At 44.8% G+C, this 21,378-nt stretch overlaps 1 protein-coding gene across 17 annotated transcripts in view; it reads right to left on the bottom strand.

The window, feature by feature from the left end:
- Positions 1-21,378, bottom strand: part of DTNB (dystrobrevin beta) — a 214,843-nt gene that overhangs the window by 62,341 nt on the left and 131,124 nt on the right. For all 17 annotated transcript variants that reach the window (XR_008747996.1, XR_008747997.1, XM_055809646.1 and 14 more), the window contains 3 exons: positions 8,706-8,791; positions 6,261-6,374; positions 1,995-2,091 (listed from right to left, as the gene is read on the bottom strand). Coding sequence is in view for 15 of the 17 variants with exons in the window: in XM_055809646.1 (XP_055665621.1) it covers positions 1,995-2,091; positions 6,261-6,374; positions 8,706-8,791 (297 nt within the window). In the remaining 2 variants the exon portion in view is untranslated. The remainder of the gene's footprint in view (positions 1-1,994; positions 2,092-6,260; positions 6,375-8,705; positions 8,792-21,378) is intronic.

Here is a 21,378-nt window from a genome sequence, read left to right as displayed (position 1 = left end):
TAAACTAACCTTCTGTGTGATACAGCCTAGAAGATGTCATTAATGTTTCTGTCAAGGTCATAACTGAACTGCATGGTTCAACTTAATGAAGGGGTCCGAAAAACATCAGTTTATCAAATGTGAGTCAGTTATGGCTCCATTCTCTCTTCTGCAGTCCTCTCTCCTCCCTCCTCAGCTGCAGCACTTGCCACTTGTGCTTGTGCTCTCTTCTGCAGCATCCTCCATGCTCTCCCCATCGGTGTGTTACTGACACCAGTACCTTTTGCTGCTCCACATATCACGTACATGTGTCTAACCGGTCGGGCATGAGGAAATACGCACAGTTTGGGCAGCTGGGAGATGAGGGTATGATGGCCAAGCAGGCAGGGAAGGCAGGTGTGCTCCCTGCCCACTGCATCCTGCTGAGGGGGCATGCAAAGCTCCACAGGATGCTCCAGACCCCGCACGTTGTACAGGGTCAGGGTAGTGCATTGGATAAAGTCCACCTGGCCTTCAAGGCTTTGGAGGCTGAAGAGCAGAAAGTCAGGCCAGCTAACAGAAAAGCTGTTCACCCTATTGAGATGACAGCATTTATGTCAGGTCGTGTTTGGGACAATTAATTTGAGAAGGCTTATGAGTGCTTTGAAAACAACAGGGTCTACAGAAAACTCACACCAGAGCTTGCCATCATGCTAAAGCAGATATCCAAACTGATTTTGTTATAAAAAGGCTCCTCAAATGTGTGCAAGAAAAATGCTGGGTCTGTGGTCACCTGAACCTCAGAGAATCAAACTGTTTCTGATGCCACAGCTTTTACACTTCCCTAAATCTGTAATTCAGTCTTGGATGCCCTTTCTCAGAGATATCACACTTCAACTTACAAAGGCTTAGGGGCTGAAGAAGTCAAGGTGAATTTAGCAAGTGACATTATCTTCAATATTTTTAGAAGACAGACATTAACAGGCCGAGTGGGAAAAAAATACAGCGTGCAGAACCACTGACTTAAAAAAAAATTACTTCCCAAATATTAACACTAACTACGTTCTCATCTGCACAGGGAAACTAAACAAAACAGGCACCTCTGAAGAGCAATTGATCATAGCCTCTTGTAGGTACATTCCTATTCCAGAATGGAAGCCCAATCTGAACAGCGACTGCACTTTAGATTTACAGACGATATGAATTCATTATCACTTTCAAGTGCAGGCAACTCTGAATTTTTCTGGAACTATCAAGATGTGCCTACAGCTAATCTATAAACCCCTGTGCTGCTCCTGTCAGCATCATTGCTGTGATCTCTCTTCTACTTCTTTCATTGCCTGTAGCATCTTCGCTGCATCTTGTCTTGGACTAAAACCTCTTTGAGTAAGGGCAGTGCTTTGCCGATCACTTTATGCAGAGGCTCTTGTTCAATTTAAAGAACGGAAAGAATAAATGCATAGTAGTATTTCAGGTTCTACTCATCAACTATGAGCTCAGCTCTAGCAGGACTCTATAGAAAATAACAACGGACCCTCATCAGAAATCCAGACAGCAACATATATTACAGATCAGAGCCAATACCATCATACTCCAAAGCAAAAAAACTCTGCAGCCACCGCAGGGTTTGTGTGGTATTCCCTGGTGAAACACAGCCCAGGCCACTGAGGAGTCAGGTTCTCTACTGCAGTAGCTACAGTTTCCAGTTTATTTTCCAGTTAAAAGTTGGAAGACCTGAACTGGTACCCAGAACAGCATGCAGTTGATTACCAAATCTAACATTCCTTTAAAGCCTTCCAAATCTTACAGCTTCTTGATATTTTAACTGAAGCAGCAGAATATGAACCTGAAAACCCATTAACCATCTGCACCAATACACAGAGCCAGCATGGAAATGACTTTTTGCAAATTCCTTCTATTCCTCATGAAGTATTTATAACGGTACAACACAGAGCAGGAATCCCGGAGTGGCAATAGTGAGTTCCAGACCCAGGGAAGAGAAGGATGCCCTGCATTTCTGACAGGAGATGGCTTACTTTGAGCAGTTTCATCAGCCCTTCGAGCTGCACCATCAGTTCTCTTCTGCTTTCCTGAAGTGCAGACATCCTCTGTTCCAGTTCATCCTTTCTCTGTCTGTCCAAATTACATGAAAGAAAGAGTCAGAAAATAAATTTTGGGTATTTCAAAACCACTTCAGGAAATTCACCCATATAACCGTGTCTTTGCTTTTCATCACTCCCTCCCTGCTTCCCATTCGAAAGCACAGAGCAAAGCACACCACACTCACTACTAAACCTATATGGAACAATCAGGCTTTTCACTTAAAATCCAGAAATTCCCACTCAGCATCCTGGTAGTAGGAAGCCCTTTCCAAAAGCACTGCATTTGGAGAAAAACAGCCCGCTCTCTTCCTCCTTTTAAGAGCTCCCTTAACGTCAGACCCAGGCATCCTGCAGAGCTTTCAGACAAGCAAGAATGAACTATGGGAGGAAAGGCAGAGAGGAGGAAAAAAAAAAAAAGAAAACAAGAGGAGAAACGGCTGCAGATGTTTGGAAAGGAAAAGCTGTCACCTGTCTGGACAGAGACTCAGCAGAGCTATTTCTGTCCACCGATGTGACGTATAATCTTTGACATATTTGCTGTACCAGAACCCAGGTAACAGGGAGATAATAAGTGACCTTCCCTTTCCTTGGCATCAGAAATCCACTGGGTTTCTTCAGATGCCTAGCTGTGTGATATTTAAGGAAACATGACTGTCTGGTTTTATTTTATATTTAGAAAAATAAAGAAGTGACTAATATAAGGAGAAGGTCAAAGACAAACGTCAACACGTCAGAAGTTCAGTATCTTAGATGATTTATGAAATGCTGGGCCCCAGAAATCCCAATCATAGCTAATGATAAATAACTGTAAGAAAAAAACAATTAGAAAGGCTTGTTTATTCATCTACAGTTATTTTTGTTGACATCATGATGTCTTAGTCCAAAGTTAAAGTCATCACATATTCTAGACTGAATTTTTAAATGTTTTAGATTATATCTGTGTTCTCAGGCGATATATTATGGATAAATCATTCTGGGAATTTTAATAACCAACTAGTTTTAGAAACACTATTTGGACATCAGAAGACGGAAAAGAAAACGGCCATTTACTGAGACTGAATAAATCTGTGGAGTGTGGCTTGCTTTCATTACGGTGACTGTGAAAATGGCATTTCATGAGCATACACCCCAGCCAGAAAACTGCTAAGACTCCTGAACAGAACCAACTTGTTTCTGCACTGGTTCTTAGAAGGACAGAGGCTGCGAAGTGTTAACTGTCCTGGGTATTTCTTTCAAGATCTTTTTGTATTTTGAAGAACGTGGTTATTAAGTGCTGAAACATATCACAAAAATAAGGCAATAAAGAGAAGTTTACACACACCTGGTCACCTAGAATGTGTTAAAAGCCCACTGGTAGACATAGCTTTACCCGTCTATATGATCCTTCTTCTCTCTCTAGGTCAGTTCAGAGTCTGTAGCTTTTATTCTATAGTTATTTAATATAACATTCTGGTTAACGACTACAAATAGGTAAAAATAAAAATCGACATATTAAATACATATAGCTCTCCAAATGTGGTTGGTAATGAAGAATCAACATCAATGGGCATGTCTGATTTTGGTTGATGTTACTCAATTTCTTTTTCAATGACCTCTGGTGAAGAAAGAGGAGGTACTGTCTGTCAGCAAGGAAGGGGGTTAAATGTTTTTCAAAAAACAAGACAGGAGAGCCTCTATCGACCAATGGAGGGGTGCAGTTTGAGGCACACATGTGGGGCAGACGGGTCCTTGGCCCCAGTGCCTGGAGGAGCATCCTGTGGGCTTGCAAGAAGCAGCCCCAAGCATGGCGGCATGACAAGGCAGGGATCCCTAAGGACGATGGACCCAGCCACGCTTCTTCTGAGGCTGCACTTGCCAGCAGCATGGCAGAGCTGACTCATCTCTACAGGCTGGGTCGTCTGCAGATTTTTAAACCTGGGACATGCTGATTTCCCATGGATTACCTTCCTCGCACTTTCACAGCCTAAATTCTACACAGCAACGGAGATCATTCAGTCACACATGCTCGCGTATAACCAAAGGCAAGGCCACCAGGTACTGCTCACAGGCTTGGGGAGCGTCCCCTCATTAGCTGTGCCTTTGTGAAGTATCTCACATCAGAGACAAGCTGCTAATTGCAAACTTCCTCTGTGATGCTATGCAGTCAAGACAACTAACGTGCACTTTGAATTTCTTAATGAGTGATGTTTGGTGGTAAGAAAGCTAACGCTGATTCTGTCTGCAGCACCCATTACACTATGTATGAGATACTGCAGCCAGTATACTCCAGCCTACACATCGAAAAGATGCAGAGGACTTGGAGAGAACCTGACAAGCTGAAAGGACAGCTGGAGCTTTTTTTAATAAATAAAATAACAAAAAAAGACATTTTAAATAAAAACCTGCTTTACAGAGATGCTGAAGAAGTTCAAGATTTTTATGCAAGATGAGGTTAAGAGGGGAGGGAATCCAAATCTCTAAATACTGACACACAAATAGGAATTTTGAAAAAAAAAAGAGTTTTTTAGGCTGGTAGATAAAATCATGGGGAAAGACAAGGTTTGGAAAATGGCACTAGGCTTATGAAGGTTAGAACTAATGCACACAGTTTTAGTCCACTGGGCAGAGACAAGGCACAAAAATTAGCTGACAATCACACTAACGGTGTCAGGGGACACGGTTTTGTTTCCATCTCTAGAAGCAAAGCTTGAGCATCTGTCTTACACCGATGCTGTACCTAGCCACACAGGGTTCTGCAGTAGCGCGGCAGGGAGAAACTTCCCAGCCTGTGTCACACAGAAGGTCAGACTGGGTAACCATGATGACTTGACAGGCTTTATGTGCTTAATTCAACCTTTTTTTCCTTTTGTAACTCTTCTACTTGCCGTGGTGTTTATTTATCTGGAGGCCACAAATAGCTACAATAACTGTTCAGGTTTTTTCTTTAGCAAAACACGGGCCATGTCATTCCTCCTGGTTAGCTCTGCTAACTGTATTTTTGGAAAAACATCTTCAGGAAAGACATCTAGGGACTGAAAACACTAGCACTGCTCTTGAGATTATTGCCTCGCTTTAAAAAGCATGTGCTTTATTTGTGGTCTGAATGTGGCTGGTTTCCAGTTTGAGCTCTTTGTTCCTGTATCTTTCACTGCTGGGGCAAACAACACATCAGCTTGCCCCTCAATCTCTTTTTTTCTCCAGCTCTTGTATTGATTTGTGGGTATTTTCTGCATCCTCTCCAGTTTTTGAAACATTAAAAAAAAAATATATATAGCTATGTAAAGCATAAAGCTAGAAAATCTACAAAATAAAATCATTAGGTAATAGAATGAAAAATACCAGTGAGGTATCAAAATGTACTAGAATGTAGCACATTCTGTATGAAAAAGTAACGGAGTAAGTTGAAAGCCTTGGAATTTGCAATACAGGGCTGGATTATACCTTGCAGATGCTGCTGGCAGTTGCAGTAGCTCCATCCCAAAAAACCCCTCTGAACATCCCTGGGAAGTAGGACGACTGCACCATCTCCTAAGCGGGCAGGAAAAGTTCACCCCAACAAATGAAATACAACGCAGTTTGCAAAGAGCTAATGCTGCCAAGGGCTTAAATTTTAGAGCCTACTTCAGATTACAGATGGCATTTTTGAAGGTTGAGCTCTGAATTACCTAGTAATAGAAGATGAAATAAAATATAGCCAGAGAATGCCCTTGTGACTACCCAAACTCTGAAACATTTCATTCTGTAAATACGGACAATTTTCCCCTGGCACTTCAAAATGCAAACTTAATCAAAGAGGTTCTGAAGATTGTTTTCCAACTTTGGATGTATGTCTGGCTATCCGCAGGTATGAACTTTCAGAGTTTCCCTGACTAATCAAATAACTGACACTCATCTTCAGCCTTACTCCTTTGGACAATAAATGAGAAGCAGTTAATGTCATTTCTGCCCGTTTTTCCTATCAGTTTCTTCTTTACTGTTTTCTGAACTATACAAAGAGAATTTATTTTAAGAGGCATTTTTATTTACTTCTAAATCCACTTAAAGAAAGTCAAAGTGCAATAAGCTGTCAGTCTTCAGAATCCAGCATTTTAAATAACACTTTAAGGCTACTGAAGCTACACTTTTCCCCGTAACAGGCAGTGCTGCCAGTGCCATGGAGCAGACCCATGGGCTGACCAGCCCAGGTACCCAATGCACACGAGCTTAGGGTGTTTCTTTTACCGTAGAAGCCTGAGTTCAGCCAGTAAAGTTGGGTTCTGCTGGGCTTTCTCAGGGGTGGGTTGAGAGGCTTGTTCATGTTCCAGTCTGAGACGCTGAATCTCCTGGAGTATCTCTCTATAGAAACGACAGAGGGAAGATTAGAGGAAAAAGGTCAGCCTCTGCGCTGCTCTTAAATACTCTTATAGCCCTTCAAGCACTCCTCCTCTCAGTCTCCAGCCCAAGTACAGCAATTTTGTTCATGTATGCCTGGCACAGATTCAAAACCAAGACAGGTTAAGTTATAACGGTCCTACGAATTGCTATAATATGCACAGAAAATTTATTACTTATTAAGAAGTATGAAATCACTTATGTGCCATATGCTGGCAATGTCTCTCCAAAACATTTCATGCAGAATGGGCTCAGAGACCATTCTAAGAGGAAAAAACTTCCATTTTCAGCATCATCTGCATTGCACATGCTGCAGGAAGGGCTCTGAAGCGGCACCGCCAGCATCCACAGCTGTGCCAGCACCAGTTAGCTTCCCACTCACCTTTCCAAGGGCTCCCGACAGGTCGGCAGGAATGAGGAAAATAACAGCTCATAGTAAGTAAGCTCTCGACGTCTCACAGAGGGAAGGTGATCAGCCAGCAGCCCAATTAAGGCAGCTGTGTTCTGCGTAGCCGGAGGTGAGGGAACATAGCACTGATGGCCAAGGATTCAATTATTAAAATGGAAATGAAATCCTTCTGAGAGTGAAGATTATAATCTCTAATTCTTCCTCCCCACTCTTTTTTAAAACTGCTGAGCTGCTCTCCTGCGAGGTTTCATACCAGCACTGATTGAGATCTCCCTTATCTGTGATCTTGATGAAGGATTTTGAATGCCTGCAAGGTCTTGGTAGTGTGCTGAAGCTATGATGGTGCAAGGATTGAGCTGTTCCCATGCTCTCCAGGAACTGGTTCTCCTCCAAACTAACCTGAACAAGTATTTTTACTTGCCGTGCTGAGGGTGCCTTGGCAAGGGGCCGCACAGGCAGCAAGCTCATGCACGCCAGCTAGTGCAGCTGGGGCACAGGGAGACCCACACACAGCTACGAGGAGAGCACATCATTGGGCACCCAGAGAGGCTCCATAAGTAACCCATGGGCTGCCTGTGCTGTACAGCACATGGGGTTTGCAGCTGCTCAACGGCTTGCTCTTTAGAGCTGCACCCCCTTAGTTTCTCTTAGCCAGAGAAACAAACTCAAAATGTAGGTGCTGAAGAAGCAGGTAAGTGCAAATGATAAAAAAAGAGTGATCTCTTCTTAACAGTCCCTCTGGAAGAGCCATTGAATCACAGAGTGGTCTGAGTGGGAAGGGACCTTAAAGACCATCCAGTTCCCACCCCCCTGCCACGGGCAGGGACCCCTTCCACCAGCCCAGGCTGCCCCCAGCCCCGTCCAGCCTGGCCTTGAGCCCTGCCAGGGATGGGGCACCCACAGCTGCTCTGGGCAGCCTGGGCCAGCGCCTCGCCGCCCTCACAGGGAAGAATTTCTGCCTCATCTCTCATCTCCATCTCCCCTCTCTCATGTAAAGCCATTCCCCCGTGTGCCATCGCCACCTGCCCTTGCCCAAAGCCCCTCCCCAGCTTTCTTGCCGGCCCCTTTAGGCACTGGCAGGTGCTCTAAGGTCTCTCCGGAGCCTTCTCCTGCCCAGCTCTCTCAGGCTGTCTCACTAGGAGACGTGCTCCAGCCCCTGAGCATCTCCACGGCCTCCTCTGGACTCGCTCCAGTAGGTCCATGTTCTTATGCTGGGGACCCCAGAGCCGGACGCAGTGCTGCAGGGGGGTCTCACCAGAGCAGAGCAGGGGGGCAGAGCCCCCTCCCCTGACCTGCTGGCCGCGCTGCTCTGGATGCAGCCCAGGGTACTGTTGGCTTCCTGGGCTGCAAGCACACAGTGCTGGGTCATGTCCAGAAGAAAACCATCTCCTACAGCCCATCTCCTATTTGTTCCAGGCCTCCCAGTTCAGACTTTTTTGTCTTCCAGCAAATGGATAAAAACCCACTCATCCTTCTCAAACTGGATTTACCCACCCCAGCCTTCCAACCTGCTCACTGCGCTGCATCGCAGCTGATTTATTCTTCTGCTGCCATGTGAATGGCTTACCCTGCTGCAAGAAGTTTGCTGGGTTTGCAGATAGCAACACAAGATAGCAACACAGCTCCTGATGCTCAGTGTCAGTTAAGATGATTTTAAGAAGATCAGTGAAGATCAACCTGCTCCCTGGGGAATAAGGGCATCGCAGCTGCATTTGCACTGAGCTAATTGCTTAATGAGGCAGCTACACCTTTCAACAAAAGATCTAGGAAAACAATCTGGTTAATATAATACAAAAAGGTTAAAAACAACAAAGCACATGGACTGAAGGCTCTTCTCTCCTGAAATGTTGTTCCTAAAACAACAGTGATCAAAGCTTGCTTTTTACCTGTTCTTGTTTTCCAGCTCTGCTATCAGCTGTCTTTGTTGTTTATTGGCATCAAAGCTGAACCCCAGGTCTGTTGGTGGGCGAGGCTGGTGGATGAGGAACAGAGAAAAATTAGACAAAATATTCATTACCCATTACCACATATGACACAGTTTGGATCCAGCCCTGTATTTCCTGAACACCAGGGTACGGTACTTACAGCCCAAGCTGCAAAACTTTGAAAACAGCTGTGCTGAGCTGGGCTACGGGGGCACATCGGGATGCCGTTTTATGACTGACATGGTCTGACCTCAGGGTGGGCGGCTGCTGAAAGGCTGACCTGGCTCATCATCCTCACTATCTGTCTGAAGAATTCTATTTGCCATTTTTTTTAAGACCTTCAGAAAAAAATGCACCATACCTATCTGTTCCTAAAACACTGACATGCTTCCCTGGGAAAAAATGCAGTTCTACCTTTTATCATAAAGTCCTAGAGAAACACTGACCTTCCCATACGTCAGCTAGTGAGGAAAAGTCAGAATAACTTACAGCTAGAGTCTTGGTACCTACACCACTGCCAAACATCACAACATGCTGCTGACAGAGTGACTCACATATGTTCCCCCTTTTCTGATCATAATAGTCTGGCACCATATAGTTTCATTAACGCCTAGAAATAGTTTGACAGAAACATCTCTACAAGGTCTTGAAATAGCTTCTGCAGCAAGCCCATACTAACTTCTTGTGCTTTCTGTAGGTCCCAGTTCTCCCTTTTTTTCAATTCATCACCTGGGCAGTGATGCTGGGGTTAAACGAAGTTTTTCAGTGCGTTGAGCTGTTATAATCTGATGTTAAATAAATGTGTATCGAGACCTGCTATCTCATGCTGTGTTACACAGGGCTTTCAGGCAGTCTGTCCACATGTACAGCAAAAGCGTGGTGGTGCTCGGTGGAGCTGCTGAACTCCAGTACCTGCTGCTTGGCGTGCTGAAGGCCAGAAAACACTGTCCATTGAAGCGATCGCCATCATCCACAGACATTAAATTTAAGCATGGTCACTGCCTCCAGACATACTAGTTCTTCTCAGCCCCTCCAAAGCATCACCTGAAGGGAGACTGCTGAACAAATGCATTTTCCCAGTGAGCCCTGACCTTGTGATCCTTGTGTTTGGTGCTTTTCACCAGCAGCCATCACCACTGCTGGGAAAACGACTAGGCAATTACACAAGAATCTGTAGTTTCAGGGAAAACCTGTGGGCAGCTGGGCTGGATGGTGAAGAAGCCAGTTTTATGAACCAAGAAGAGACAGAGAGAAAAACTGCAGAGCCTTGTACCGGTTCAGTCCATTTTTGCAGTGGAATCCTAAGACGCTGCTTAGGCGGCCCAACACAACTCAGAGCTATCCTTCTGGCTGCCAGACACAAGAAGGTGTCCGCTCGGTGCTGGGGAGACATCTTTTATCGCAGACAGGTCTCCCTGGCTAAGAACTGCCTGAGGAACGAGATGGCACATAGAGTCTGCTTCTAACACCAATTCATTCCAGAATCACCGAACGGTTGAAGCTGGAAGGGACCTGTGGAGGTCCATCTGCTAAAGCAGGGCCACCCAGAGCCGGTTGCCCAGAACCGTGCCCAGACAGCTTCTCAGTATCTCCAAGGTGGGTGACTCCACAACTTCCCTGGGCAACCTGCGCCAGTGCTCAGGTACTCTCACACTGAGAAGCGTTTCCTGATGTTCAGAGGGAACCTCCTGTGGTTCAGCTTGTGCCTGTCACCTCTGGTCCTGACACTGGGCACCACTGGGAAGAGCGTGGCTCTGTCTCCTTTGCACCATGCCCTACGCCAGGCTGAGCAGGCCCAGCTCCCTCAGTCTTGCCCAGAGCAGAGATGCTCCAGTCCCCAAATTAGATTTCCTTATCCTGGTGGTCTCTGGGTCCTGTGCAGAGGGTGCATTCACACTGGCACAAGTTAAGGCTTGTTGTGCCTTTGCATTACTAGACATAACAAAAACCATAATAAATAATTATTATAAAAGATAATAAACCATCCTTAAGGATGGTTAAGGCCGTGGTGCCTTTGCCTCTCACCGTGTACTTGAGAGATGGGTTGTCTTCTCACACCTATCTGTTTGCATCTGATCTTGAGATTGCATCAATTTCTACCACAGTGTTTTCAGAAGGACCTCAGGTGGGGGATCCTGGTTTGAGAAGACAGTTTCACAACCATTTTCAGAAACTATTTGGGTAGAAAACCAGAAGCTGGATGGAAGAGCTTGATATGCACCAGTGCTCCTGGAGGCATGGTGGAGAGCGACAGATCCAGGACGAAGGGGACAGACACTGTCAGGGTTTCAGTTTTGTTTTACTGTGGGTATCTAGAGCTGACCCTGATGGGAGCTGGGCTGGATGTGTGGATGGCACTTCCTTTCTTTGGGCAAACCCCACATGGTGGGTGGGTTTGCAGCTGGCAAATGAGCCTTGCTTGACTGACACACCTACAAGCCCGTCTTCTGTGTCCTCCTGGGTGATCTGATGGCCACTTCAGGAGTCTCTTAGTGACGTGGAAATTTCCCATGTAAAAACTGCTTGGTAAAGCAGGTCCCAGGCAAGAAGAAACAAAACAGCCTGGGAGTTAAAATGAACGGTGTGAAAAATAAAAATAAATCAACCCAGAAACTGAAGTGCAGAAACACTGTTTGTTGGAGAAGGGTCAGAAAAAACCCTCTTCCCCCAAGCAGCATGGAGGAGCTGATGGCACAGGGTGGGCTCTGCTCACACGCCAAGGAACAGGGCTGGGGTGGGCAAGGAGCTAGGACAGACCTGCCAGTACAGCCAGGGCAAAACCCCGACTCTCATCTCATCGCGTCTCATCCCATCTCATCTTGTCTCCCCTTATCTCATCTCATCTTGACATTTGGGGTAGGTACACAATGTAGGCAGAAGCACTGCCACCACTCTTTCCACCTGAACAGTCTTGGCATAGGTGACACTGATAGGGCCTACTGGTTTCCCCAAAACTGTGTCACAAAGCCAAGGCCCCACGGTCTCTCCCTGCATCCTGGTACAATCAGCTGTGAGGACAAGTGCAGGAGATGTGTTTCACTTGCAGCCTCAGGAGCTTCCTGAGGCTCTGTGGCTCTTGGGGCTCCATCTGAAGCTCACGAACCTTTGTTCTGCTGCAAAGCAGGACTGTGTCTATAAAAACCACAACGTTGTCCTTAATCCCTTCCTTCAGAAATCCTGTCCGAAGCCTGAGATCACCCTCATGACCTAAAGTACTCAAGTCCTCAGGAACAAAGACAACCTTGCAGAGAACTTCGAGAAGACACATCCCTCACACTGCTCAAGGGGCCTTTTGGAAACTGTACAGGGGCTATTTTGTATGACAGATCAGTGTTCTTTGTTCTATTGCTTCCAAGAGTCCATTTAATTTTTTACCGTAACTCAGAAGCGCAGAGTCATTGTGGTTGGAAAGGACCTTTTGAGACAGACTAATCCAAACCCCTGCTCAAAGCAATGTCAACCACAGTGGGTTGTTCAGGACATTGTCCAGGTGAGCTCTGAATACCTTCAAGGGTGAAGATTCCACAACCTGCTGGGGTGACCTGTTGCAGTGTTTGAGCACTTACATCATAAGAACATTTTTTGTCACAGCACTAACAAACCGCAACAAGGCTTTTACCATCACATACCAGTAGTATGAGCTACTACAAGAAGTAGTTAACACACCTTGCCTCGGCACAGCCACCTATCCCCCACAAGGTTTCAACAGTTCAACTACTGTTGTTTGTGCTGTTTCTTCATACTCTTCAGGCCAGTCCACCCTGCTTCTTGCCTCTGCTGCATCCTTCTCCTTGTCTCTCCTACAACCAGAGCACTCCCTCTCCTCCCTCTGCTTTTTCCAGGTCTCTCTACATTAGCTACTGCTCCTCCATACACCTTAGAGCTATTTAACTACTCAGCAGGAACCAGCCACAGCTGCACCTTATCCACATCAGCCAACCCGCCACCCCTGAAGCCAGCCCACAGCTGCATATTATCAATGTCAATTAACCTGCCTTCATTCCTCTACAATTCCTCTACAAGTTTTTTGTTTAAATGGAAGTGAGATAGTGCCCATTGCCTCTTGTTCTGTCACAGCACCCCTGAAGAGAGTCTGGCTTCATCATCTTTCTTGCAAACGCCATATACCAATACACAAAAAGACCCCCACAACTCTTCTCAAGGCTAAACAAGCCCAGAAAAAAAAAAAATCAGGCTGCTGATTCTCCACCAACACCTAAGCCTTCCAGGTTCTTAAACTTAAATGGCACCTGATGCTCAGCCTGAAAGTTTGCAAAGAGGATGCCTATGCTGGTGAAATAAAAAGCACCTGGCAGAGGCACTGGAATTTAGGCACCCATATTGTTAGATAGTTAGTATGGCCCCTGCCTTATTTTTAGCCCAGACTAACCAGCCCTCTCAAGCAATTCTCAGCATGGTTTGGAATTTACCCTAAGCTGAGAACTATCTGCAGCAGGTGGTTTGTATGCAGCTGCACTGTTCTGGAGGGTAAGAGTGCTAAATATTAAAATGTGGCAACAGAAGTTTTTCATGGCTGCTACACACAAAGCCTAAGTGCCTGTCGTACACTCAGCCACTGAGAAATAGCATTGATCTATACTACAGCTAATCTATACTACAATGTGGATGGACTCAGGAGAAGCATCTGAACTCTTGCATGTTCAAAAGTGTGTCAGTCACACAAGACAGCGATGAGCCTGCTGAAAATACAACAGAGGTACGTGTCTAATTGCTACTGAACTTGTCCAGAAAGTATCTGACACCAGTTCTAGATATATCTGACCTTGAATGGGTAATAAGACACAGCTCCTGGGCCACACACCCCAGCGAAGAGGCGCCCTGGAGGCAGCAGGCTCCCTCCTCCCTGCCAAAGCCCAGCCGCAGGCAGCAGCGCAAGATGCAGTGGTGGTCAGGAGGCAGCCCTGGCGTTCTGGTTCGAGCTCTTTGGGTTAGGTTTTATTAAAACAAAAAAAAAATCCAATGGTGGTCTAATATTAAATATTAACTGCCCAGGACATGGTATTTACAACCTTAGGGTAAAAGATTAGAAAAACCAGACAAGACAGACAGGAAATTCATCAGAGTACGTAGATTCTGGTACTTAAATAAAGCTGAGGTGATCTCAGAGCTTTTGTGTTCATCTCTGAAAGCACCAAGTTTTATAACGTGACAGTCCAGAGGCTAGAAGAGGCTATCCAGAAAGCTTACACCTAGAAACTAAGAAGGAACCAACAACTGTACACCAGTCCGCTTAACCTCGGTTCTTGGGGAAAAAACACAAAATAAAACCAGCTGTAAATACTTAGAAGGTATGCTAAGTAATAGTCTACATGGAGATTTTAAGAACAAATCGTGCCAAAGCAAACTACTTTTCTTCTGTAGTAAAATATCAAAACCTAGGTATAGGAGAGAAACTATTAACACAATACACCTTCACCTCAGCAATGCTTCTGACATCCTCTTGTGGGGCTTTACAGCTTTGCTCTTAGATTTAGTACCATTCAATATTTTCATTGATATCATGGCTGATAGAATGAAGTATTTTCTTCTTGTATCTGCAGATGGCATCACACCATGGTGACCTCCTACCGCTTTATAGAACAAGAAAAAAGACAAAATATACTAAAATACTAAATTATTAGAGAAACTGAAGAAACGGTTTGAAAAAAATAAGCTGTATTCTATCTACTAAGGCAAGGGCAAACTCTTGCATTTACTTTCAACACATCAACTAGATAAACACCCAACAGATGAGGCAGCAGTTCTGCAAAAAGGGGTTTGCAAACGAGTTGAGTTCACAACCCCAGCAAGGCAACAACCTTGCTCAGCTACTGCCTCCAGCCTGAGTGCTGGAATTTCAAAAAAACCCCAAGGGTCAGCTGGGGAAATTGCCCCATGCTGGCTGCCAAAAAGGCCTGTGGTGATTTGACCTGGCGGGCAGTGGAGCAAACCGCAGCCCTCCGCCTGCTCCCCTCCCTGAGTGGGATGGGGGAGAGGGGTGGGGAACAAAAAAGTAAAATTTGTGGGTTGATATAAAGAAAGTTTAATAGGACAGAAAAGGAAGGGAAAATAATGATAGTAATATTATTATCAATAATAACAACAATAGTAATAGTAGAAAAAATGAATTGGAATATACAACACAAGGGATGCACAATGCCATTGTTCACCACCTGCTGACCCATGCCCAGCCAGACCTCAAGCAGGGACCCCCAGCCAGCTTTCCCCCTGGTTTATATACTGAGCATGACGCCATATGGTCTGGAACATCCCTTTGGCCACTATCAGCTGTCCTGGCTGTGTCCCCTCCCAGCTCCTTGTGCCACCCAGCCTGCTCCCTGGTGGGGCTGTGTGAGAAGCTGGAGTACTTGACCACTGCTTGGCAACCGCCAGAACATCAGTGTGGTATCAACATTCCTATTCCAAATCCAAAACCCAGCACGGTACCAGCTACTGGGAAGAAAATTAACTCTATCCCAGCTATAACCAGGACAGAGAGTAAAGAAGAATGACCAGAGGTCTGTAAATCATGACAATGACAAAAGACTGAAAGACTGAAAGAATGAGAGGAAACAACATAAGAAACTTCAAATCTACAACACTCGTTGCAAAGAGGCAAGTAATATATTGCTTTCCATATGCCCCAGGATAGGACAATGAGTACTGGGCTCAAACCGAGCAATGAAGCATTATGTTAGGATTCAAGGAAAACTTTTTACTGGTAGATGAATTTACACATTGGAACATACAAAGGCTGTGGTCCTGCTGGAATAAGGCCATGGAGATGCTCAGGGGCTGGAGCAGCTCTGCTGTGGGGACAGGCTGGGAGAGCTGGGGTGGCTCAGCCTGGGGAGGAGAAGGCTGCGGGGAGACCTTAGAGCACCTGCCAGTGCCTAAAGGGGCCGGCAAGAAAGCTGGGGAGGGGCTTTGGGCAAGGGCAGGTGGCGATGGCACACGGGGGAATGGCTTTACATGAGAGAGGGGAGATGGAGATGAGAGATGAGGCAGAAATTCTTCCCTGTGAGGGCGGCGAGGCGCTGGCCCAGGCTGCCCAGAGCAGCTGTGGGTGCCCCATCCCTGGCAGTGCCCAAGGCCAGGCTGGACGGGGCTGGGGGCAGCCTGGGCTGATGGAAGGGGTCCCTGCCTGTGGCAGGGGGGTGGGAACTGGATGGTCTTTAAGGTCCCTTCCCACTCAAACCATTCTGTGACTATGAAATTTCCTTGATGGACTCCGTCTGGAGTGGACTCTACTGAGTTTTTTTAAAGATAATTTGGATGAGCATCTGACCAGCAATGGTTTATGCATAGCTGAGGCGACCTACAGTGGAAAATGCCTGTAGTTAGGTCCCAGCTGGCCGGTCACTATTCAGAAGGAGGGAAGCCTCTGAACTGTCAGGGCACTCCAGCTCTGGCAGTCTGGGTGCAGGCTGCACGTAGGGTGTTTTACCTCTGTACCAATATATTATTTACAAAGAGATAAGGCATATGATCAAATATTCAAAAGTGATGGCCAACTTTAATTTTCATACTGCAGAGAGCAATGTTGCCTGTTTGGCCATTTCCCACCTCTGCTGACTCCTCACAGGTCACTGTTCCCTCTCAAAGAACGTAAGGAAAAACCTTCCTCTAACTGAGAAATGGAACTAGGCAGCTTTCTTCAATTAACATTTAGTGTGGAAATGCGTCACCTTCTGGTTCCACAGCTGAAACTTTCTCTGAGCACTGTTCCCTGCAGCATGGTAAGTAGGAATGGCTCAACACCTGTCACCCCCCTCATCACCATCAAGCATCATCATCATCATCCTACCTTTTTAAAAAAGTAACCCTTCCTCTAAAATACTCTCAGAATGTCCTGTAACTCTTATTTCTATCAGATCTAAAGATATTAGAGGATGTCACTGTTTTCAGGCTTGTGAACTAGATACATAGTTATTTGAATCAACAACTTCCCATCTTTTCTGTTTTGACTGAAGGATTTTTTTCCTTTATCTGTTGAAGCCAAAAAAATCTGACTCCCAGACACCTTTGTGCTCCTATCACTTCTCAAGCTCTTTGGTTAAGTTTTCTCTATCACTCTTCCTTTTTTCTTTTATCATTCTTGTTACTGGTCTTTGTTCCTACTGCTTTACAAACCCCTAGAGACCTGTGAGAAAAAACATGGTATTTCATAGAAACTGATGAAGTTAAGATTAACCAAGAACTGAGGTTTTTTTTTCTTTTTTGCAGTTCTTTTGTTGATGGGAAGAAGTCTTTTGTGTTTACGTCATATTTTTGGGCGGCTTTTCTAGTAGCGCAAGCATTGCATTTATTTTAAACTGGGTTTTTTTCTCCAACTACATGAGCTTGGTACTCTTGTGCAGCACAACTGTGCAGCATTTGTGCAAAGTCTGACACACAACCCCACCTGAGTTCCCAGCACCCAGTGTGCTGGGCATCTCTATTCACTTCCTCTCACAAATGAGAAGTCACTTAAGTAACCGAAAATTTCTTATCAGTTACTTTGCTCACAGGATCAGAAGCTTTAATCTCTCCTTGATTGATTGTTGATCAATAGTCCTCCAAGTTCCTTTACAACCTAGCTGTGAGATGTAACTATTTCCTCCGTGATAGGCAAGTATCTTGCTGTAGCCTGTATAAGAAGTACAATGTCATAATGAAAGTGTTTACAATGGACACCTGGATTTGAAAATCTTTGTCGCTACCTTTCTCAAGCCTAGATGACTGCAGGCCGTTTTATGGAGTAGACAGTTTAATGAGCCCCGGTTCATCCTTTGCAGCGATCTCAGGATACCTTAGTCGGCTGAAAACACCAGATTTCATGGGTGAGAGGAAGAATTACTCGATTCTGAGTAGAGGATTCTGAAGAATGACTTGAGAAGCTGGTGGACACTGTGTGGGACCTGTTATTGACCTAAGGGTTTCAAATGACATTCACACGGGTATGGCAAAACCTCTTGTGGATGCAAGTATTTCAAACACATCTTCTAAATACCACTATTAGGATACAATCCTAAAGTATGAGGTATCACTCAAATGTGCAAATACCATTCTGGGCTTCAGGCTGGATGTTGGTAGGACAGCCTGTATTTCTTTAGAGAATGAACTCCTCTGGAACACAGGGGAGAAAATGTAACAATAGCCACTGCTCTCATTTCTCCGTGGCATTTTTATTAACACCAAATTCTTGCACTCATTGCCTTTGTAAGAGTTTTGGGTGTATGGTATAGGATGGTGATGGCAAATGCTTTTCTCGTAAATCCAGGGAGACGGATCTTCATCGGAGCATTTGCATGCTACCGTTTACTTTGATGAGAGGTACCTGTCATTACACATGGTTGTTAAAACCTCTGCACTTAAAAGCAAAAAAAACCCCAACCCAAAACATTAATTTACTAGTCGGCACTCTTCTGTCTGCACTCCATCTTACTGGACAGGAATGAGCAATTTGTGTCTTCCAAGATTTATTGCTGTAATTCCTTCCTTTAGAAAGCCCAGCAGGTTCAGCTTGCTACCTGCTCAGCAGCGCTGAGCACCAGGGACATACATACCCCCTTTCTGCTCAACTCTTGCAAAGGCTTTCCACTACAGAGAACAAAGACCTGGTGGAAGTCAACAGCATAGGATGTAAAGCCTTCAAAACTACCACAAAAAAGAACCCCAAACCCCATTTTTTGCATGTGCATGAGAAAACGAACAGAGTTCACATTATTTTGTCCTCTGTAGCTTTTGTCTCAGTATGGAATAAATACCTCAGGAACAGAATAGTCCCAATTTTCTGACAATAACATAGTATGACCAAACCCCTAAATGTTATAGGTCCCTGCAGAAACAACCTATAGGTTTTTTCAAGGTAAAAGGATTTTGAAGTATGGTGGAGCTTGAAAAGAAAAAAAGACTTTTTGACAGTGCATTGTAACCTAGATCTCTTGTTTCATGCCAAAGAGGAGCAAGACCAAAGCTGATGCTTTTTGAGCTGAGGACTAACATTTTAAAAGTTAAAATATTAAAAAAAGTTTACAAGTTCAGCAAACTTCCCAACACAGCTGAAGGTACGATTACCATTGTCTTCTGCATTCCTGGTGCTCACCAGGAATGCTGAGGCCTCAGCAGTTCTGAGACCATCCAAACAGCAAGTCCCATTTTCTCTCAGCAAGAAAATTCATAAGATGACCATAAAATCTACTATAATCCTTAATACCACATAGGATCAGTAAAACCTCCCAGCTCTGTAATTTAGCTTTGCCATGAATAGGTTGTTTAACTTGAGAGCATGTCATGCTGGAACTTCAAGTCATAGAACCATAGGATATCTGAAGTTGGAAGGGACCGTAAGGATCATTGAGTCCAACTCCCTGTCGGACTGGAATTTGTAATAAGGAGCATTCAGACCTCACCTACCGCACACCTTATCATTTTTTGGGTGATAGAAGAGGATTTAATGACAGTGTTTAATCAAGCCCCAAAAAGCCAGTTTGGCAAGCCACTGCACTCCTCCATCACCCTGATATGGAAGAAACTGTCAAAGAACAGTAAAGCTTGTGTCTCACATGCATCAGATTCCAGGCTTCTTGGTGCAAGGACCTTACGGTGTCATGGAAAGTCTGAACCAGTACTTCACATGCCCATCACTGTGGTATCACAGTGTTCTTTACTATCAACAGACAAAGGAGAAGAGGGAACAAATTACAGAAACGGTTCATGTAACTGGTGTATCCAGGAGAAGAAGTAATGGTGCAAGAACGAAGCTGCAGATTTATCCTGCAAAGACGTACAACAGGAAATCTGGTTTACTCCATCTTTCACTTCAAAAATATTTATTACATTATGCCTAAAGCCTGAAAGAAAGGTTACATGAAGGGAATATTTAGGTTTTAGGTAGCTTTAATGAGATGAAATGATAATAGGCTTTTAGCAGCGTTTCATGTTGAGAGAAGAGCAACCACATACTGCTTTCAAAAAAGAGCAACATGGGAAAGACCCTAATTATCATAACTCATCCACATAACTCAACCTAATTATCCACTCATCCATAATTGAGTATTATCTCGTATTTATTAGGTGCTTGTGCTTTTCCTAGCAGCAAGGCTGCACAGGTCAGCAGAGTCCTGCCAAGAGCGCATGGTCCCTGCGGACCTCTGCCCGCGCCGAGCACCTCTGGCTGCTGCCGGTCATGGTGGGTCACTCTTATCGGAAGTCATCGGGAAGCAGCAGGCACATCTAGCTCATGGGCCAGATACTGACCTGCGCTTGTACGGACCAACCTGCCCAGGCGTTTCAGCAGAAAGTCAGGAGGATCCGGAAGCATGCTAACAGTAGAAAATGGGAGGGTGGGGTATGTGGGGGGTGGCGGGGTGGGGGGAAGAGCTTCGGTAGAGCAGGTGGGAAGGAGATGAAGGAGATATTTGCCTCAGGAAAGGGAGGGGCTGTGTAAGACGCTGATAAGAGAGGGCCTAGTGTTGCTTTATATATATCTGGGGCTGTATACACATATATTCACCTAAAATACACATAATCACCCTTTCTCTTGTAAGTATGCAATCACCTTATATGCAGGATTACCTATATTCAAGTAATAGGGCAGTACTGAGGTGGGATCTGAGAGGTAGGTGGAAAGGATTTTGTAAGGGAAAGTAGGCAAGGGGGCTGGGGACACCAGAGATCACTGTCAGTTCCTGCTTTTATCAAAAAGATGATGCTTGATAGGAAATGCCAGATTATTTCTTACCTCAGGCTGATAATCTGAACAGATCAGCAGAGGGAGAAAACCAGATGAAGCTGTGATCTTGAAAGTCGTGATTTAAATAAAGCTTGGCTTGCTTTCCATTAATTTCTTCACTTTATTCATCTAGTCACCTTCTGCTTTACTCTCTTTTGCTTTCTAGCTAACCAGCCTAGTGGAGCCAGCCAACAGCTATTTTAATGCACAGCACTCTGCTGTGACCAAACTGGCAGGCCAAGCATAGCCCTGAGCAACTTAAATTCAATAAAAGGGATTTTGTCTTCTGAAGGCTGGCTTGAAGAAAACAAGAGTAGCCCAGTCAGAGCTTGTTTGAGCGAACACAGACTAAGCTGCATGCCATCAGCCTCTCCTGCACTACTGAGCAACCCACATGTATCAACAAATGATGCATTCTCCTTTTTTCTCCTCCCTCCACATTTATTTTTCTTCTTTAAGAAGAAACAGACTCGGATTTCAGGAATGAACTCTGAGATCTGCCTCAAATTATTTCGTCCCAGTAAGACCTCAAGCAAAGTCATTTCCCATAAAAACGTTAATGGAACATATTTGCATTCATACGGCAAGTGACATTTATTACAGTAACAAGCCTGCAGAAGGCAGTTCTAACATTTTATCTAATTTGAGAAAAAGCAGAAACTGATGGACTGAGTCAGATCCATTGCTGCACAGTCCAACGTACAATTTCCAGCAGTGACCACTGCCAACTACTTCAAAGAAAAGAGTAAGAAACTTTGCATTAGGCTGTTGCAGTATGAACAGTCTGTGTCTGGGCCTCTCTTAATTTCTAGCAGTTAGAGCATGTTAAAAATTAAAACACATTGCATCTGAGAGGTAGGGCTGGAGAGGACATCAAGAAATAATTTTGTTCACATCAACCTCTCTCAAGTATTTCCA

This window comes from Falco peregrinus, chromosome 7 (assembly GCF_023634155.1).
Source record: "Falco peregrinus isolate bFalPer1 chromosome 7, bFalPer1.pri, whole genome shotgun sequence".
Classification (NCBI taxonomy): Eukaryota; Metazoa; Chordata; class Aves; order Falconiformes; family Falconidae; genus Falco; species Falco peregrinus.
Note: the sequence above shows the minus strand (reverse complement) of the source record. Positions and strands in the feature narration are given on the sequence as shown.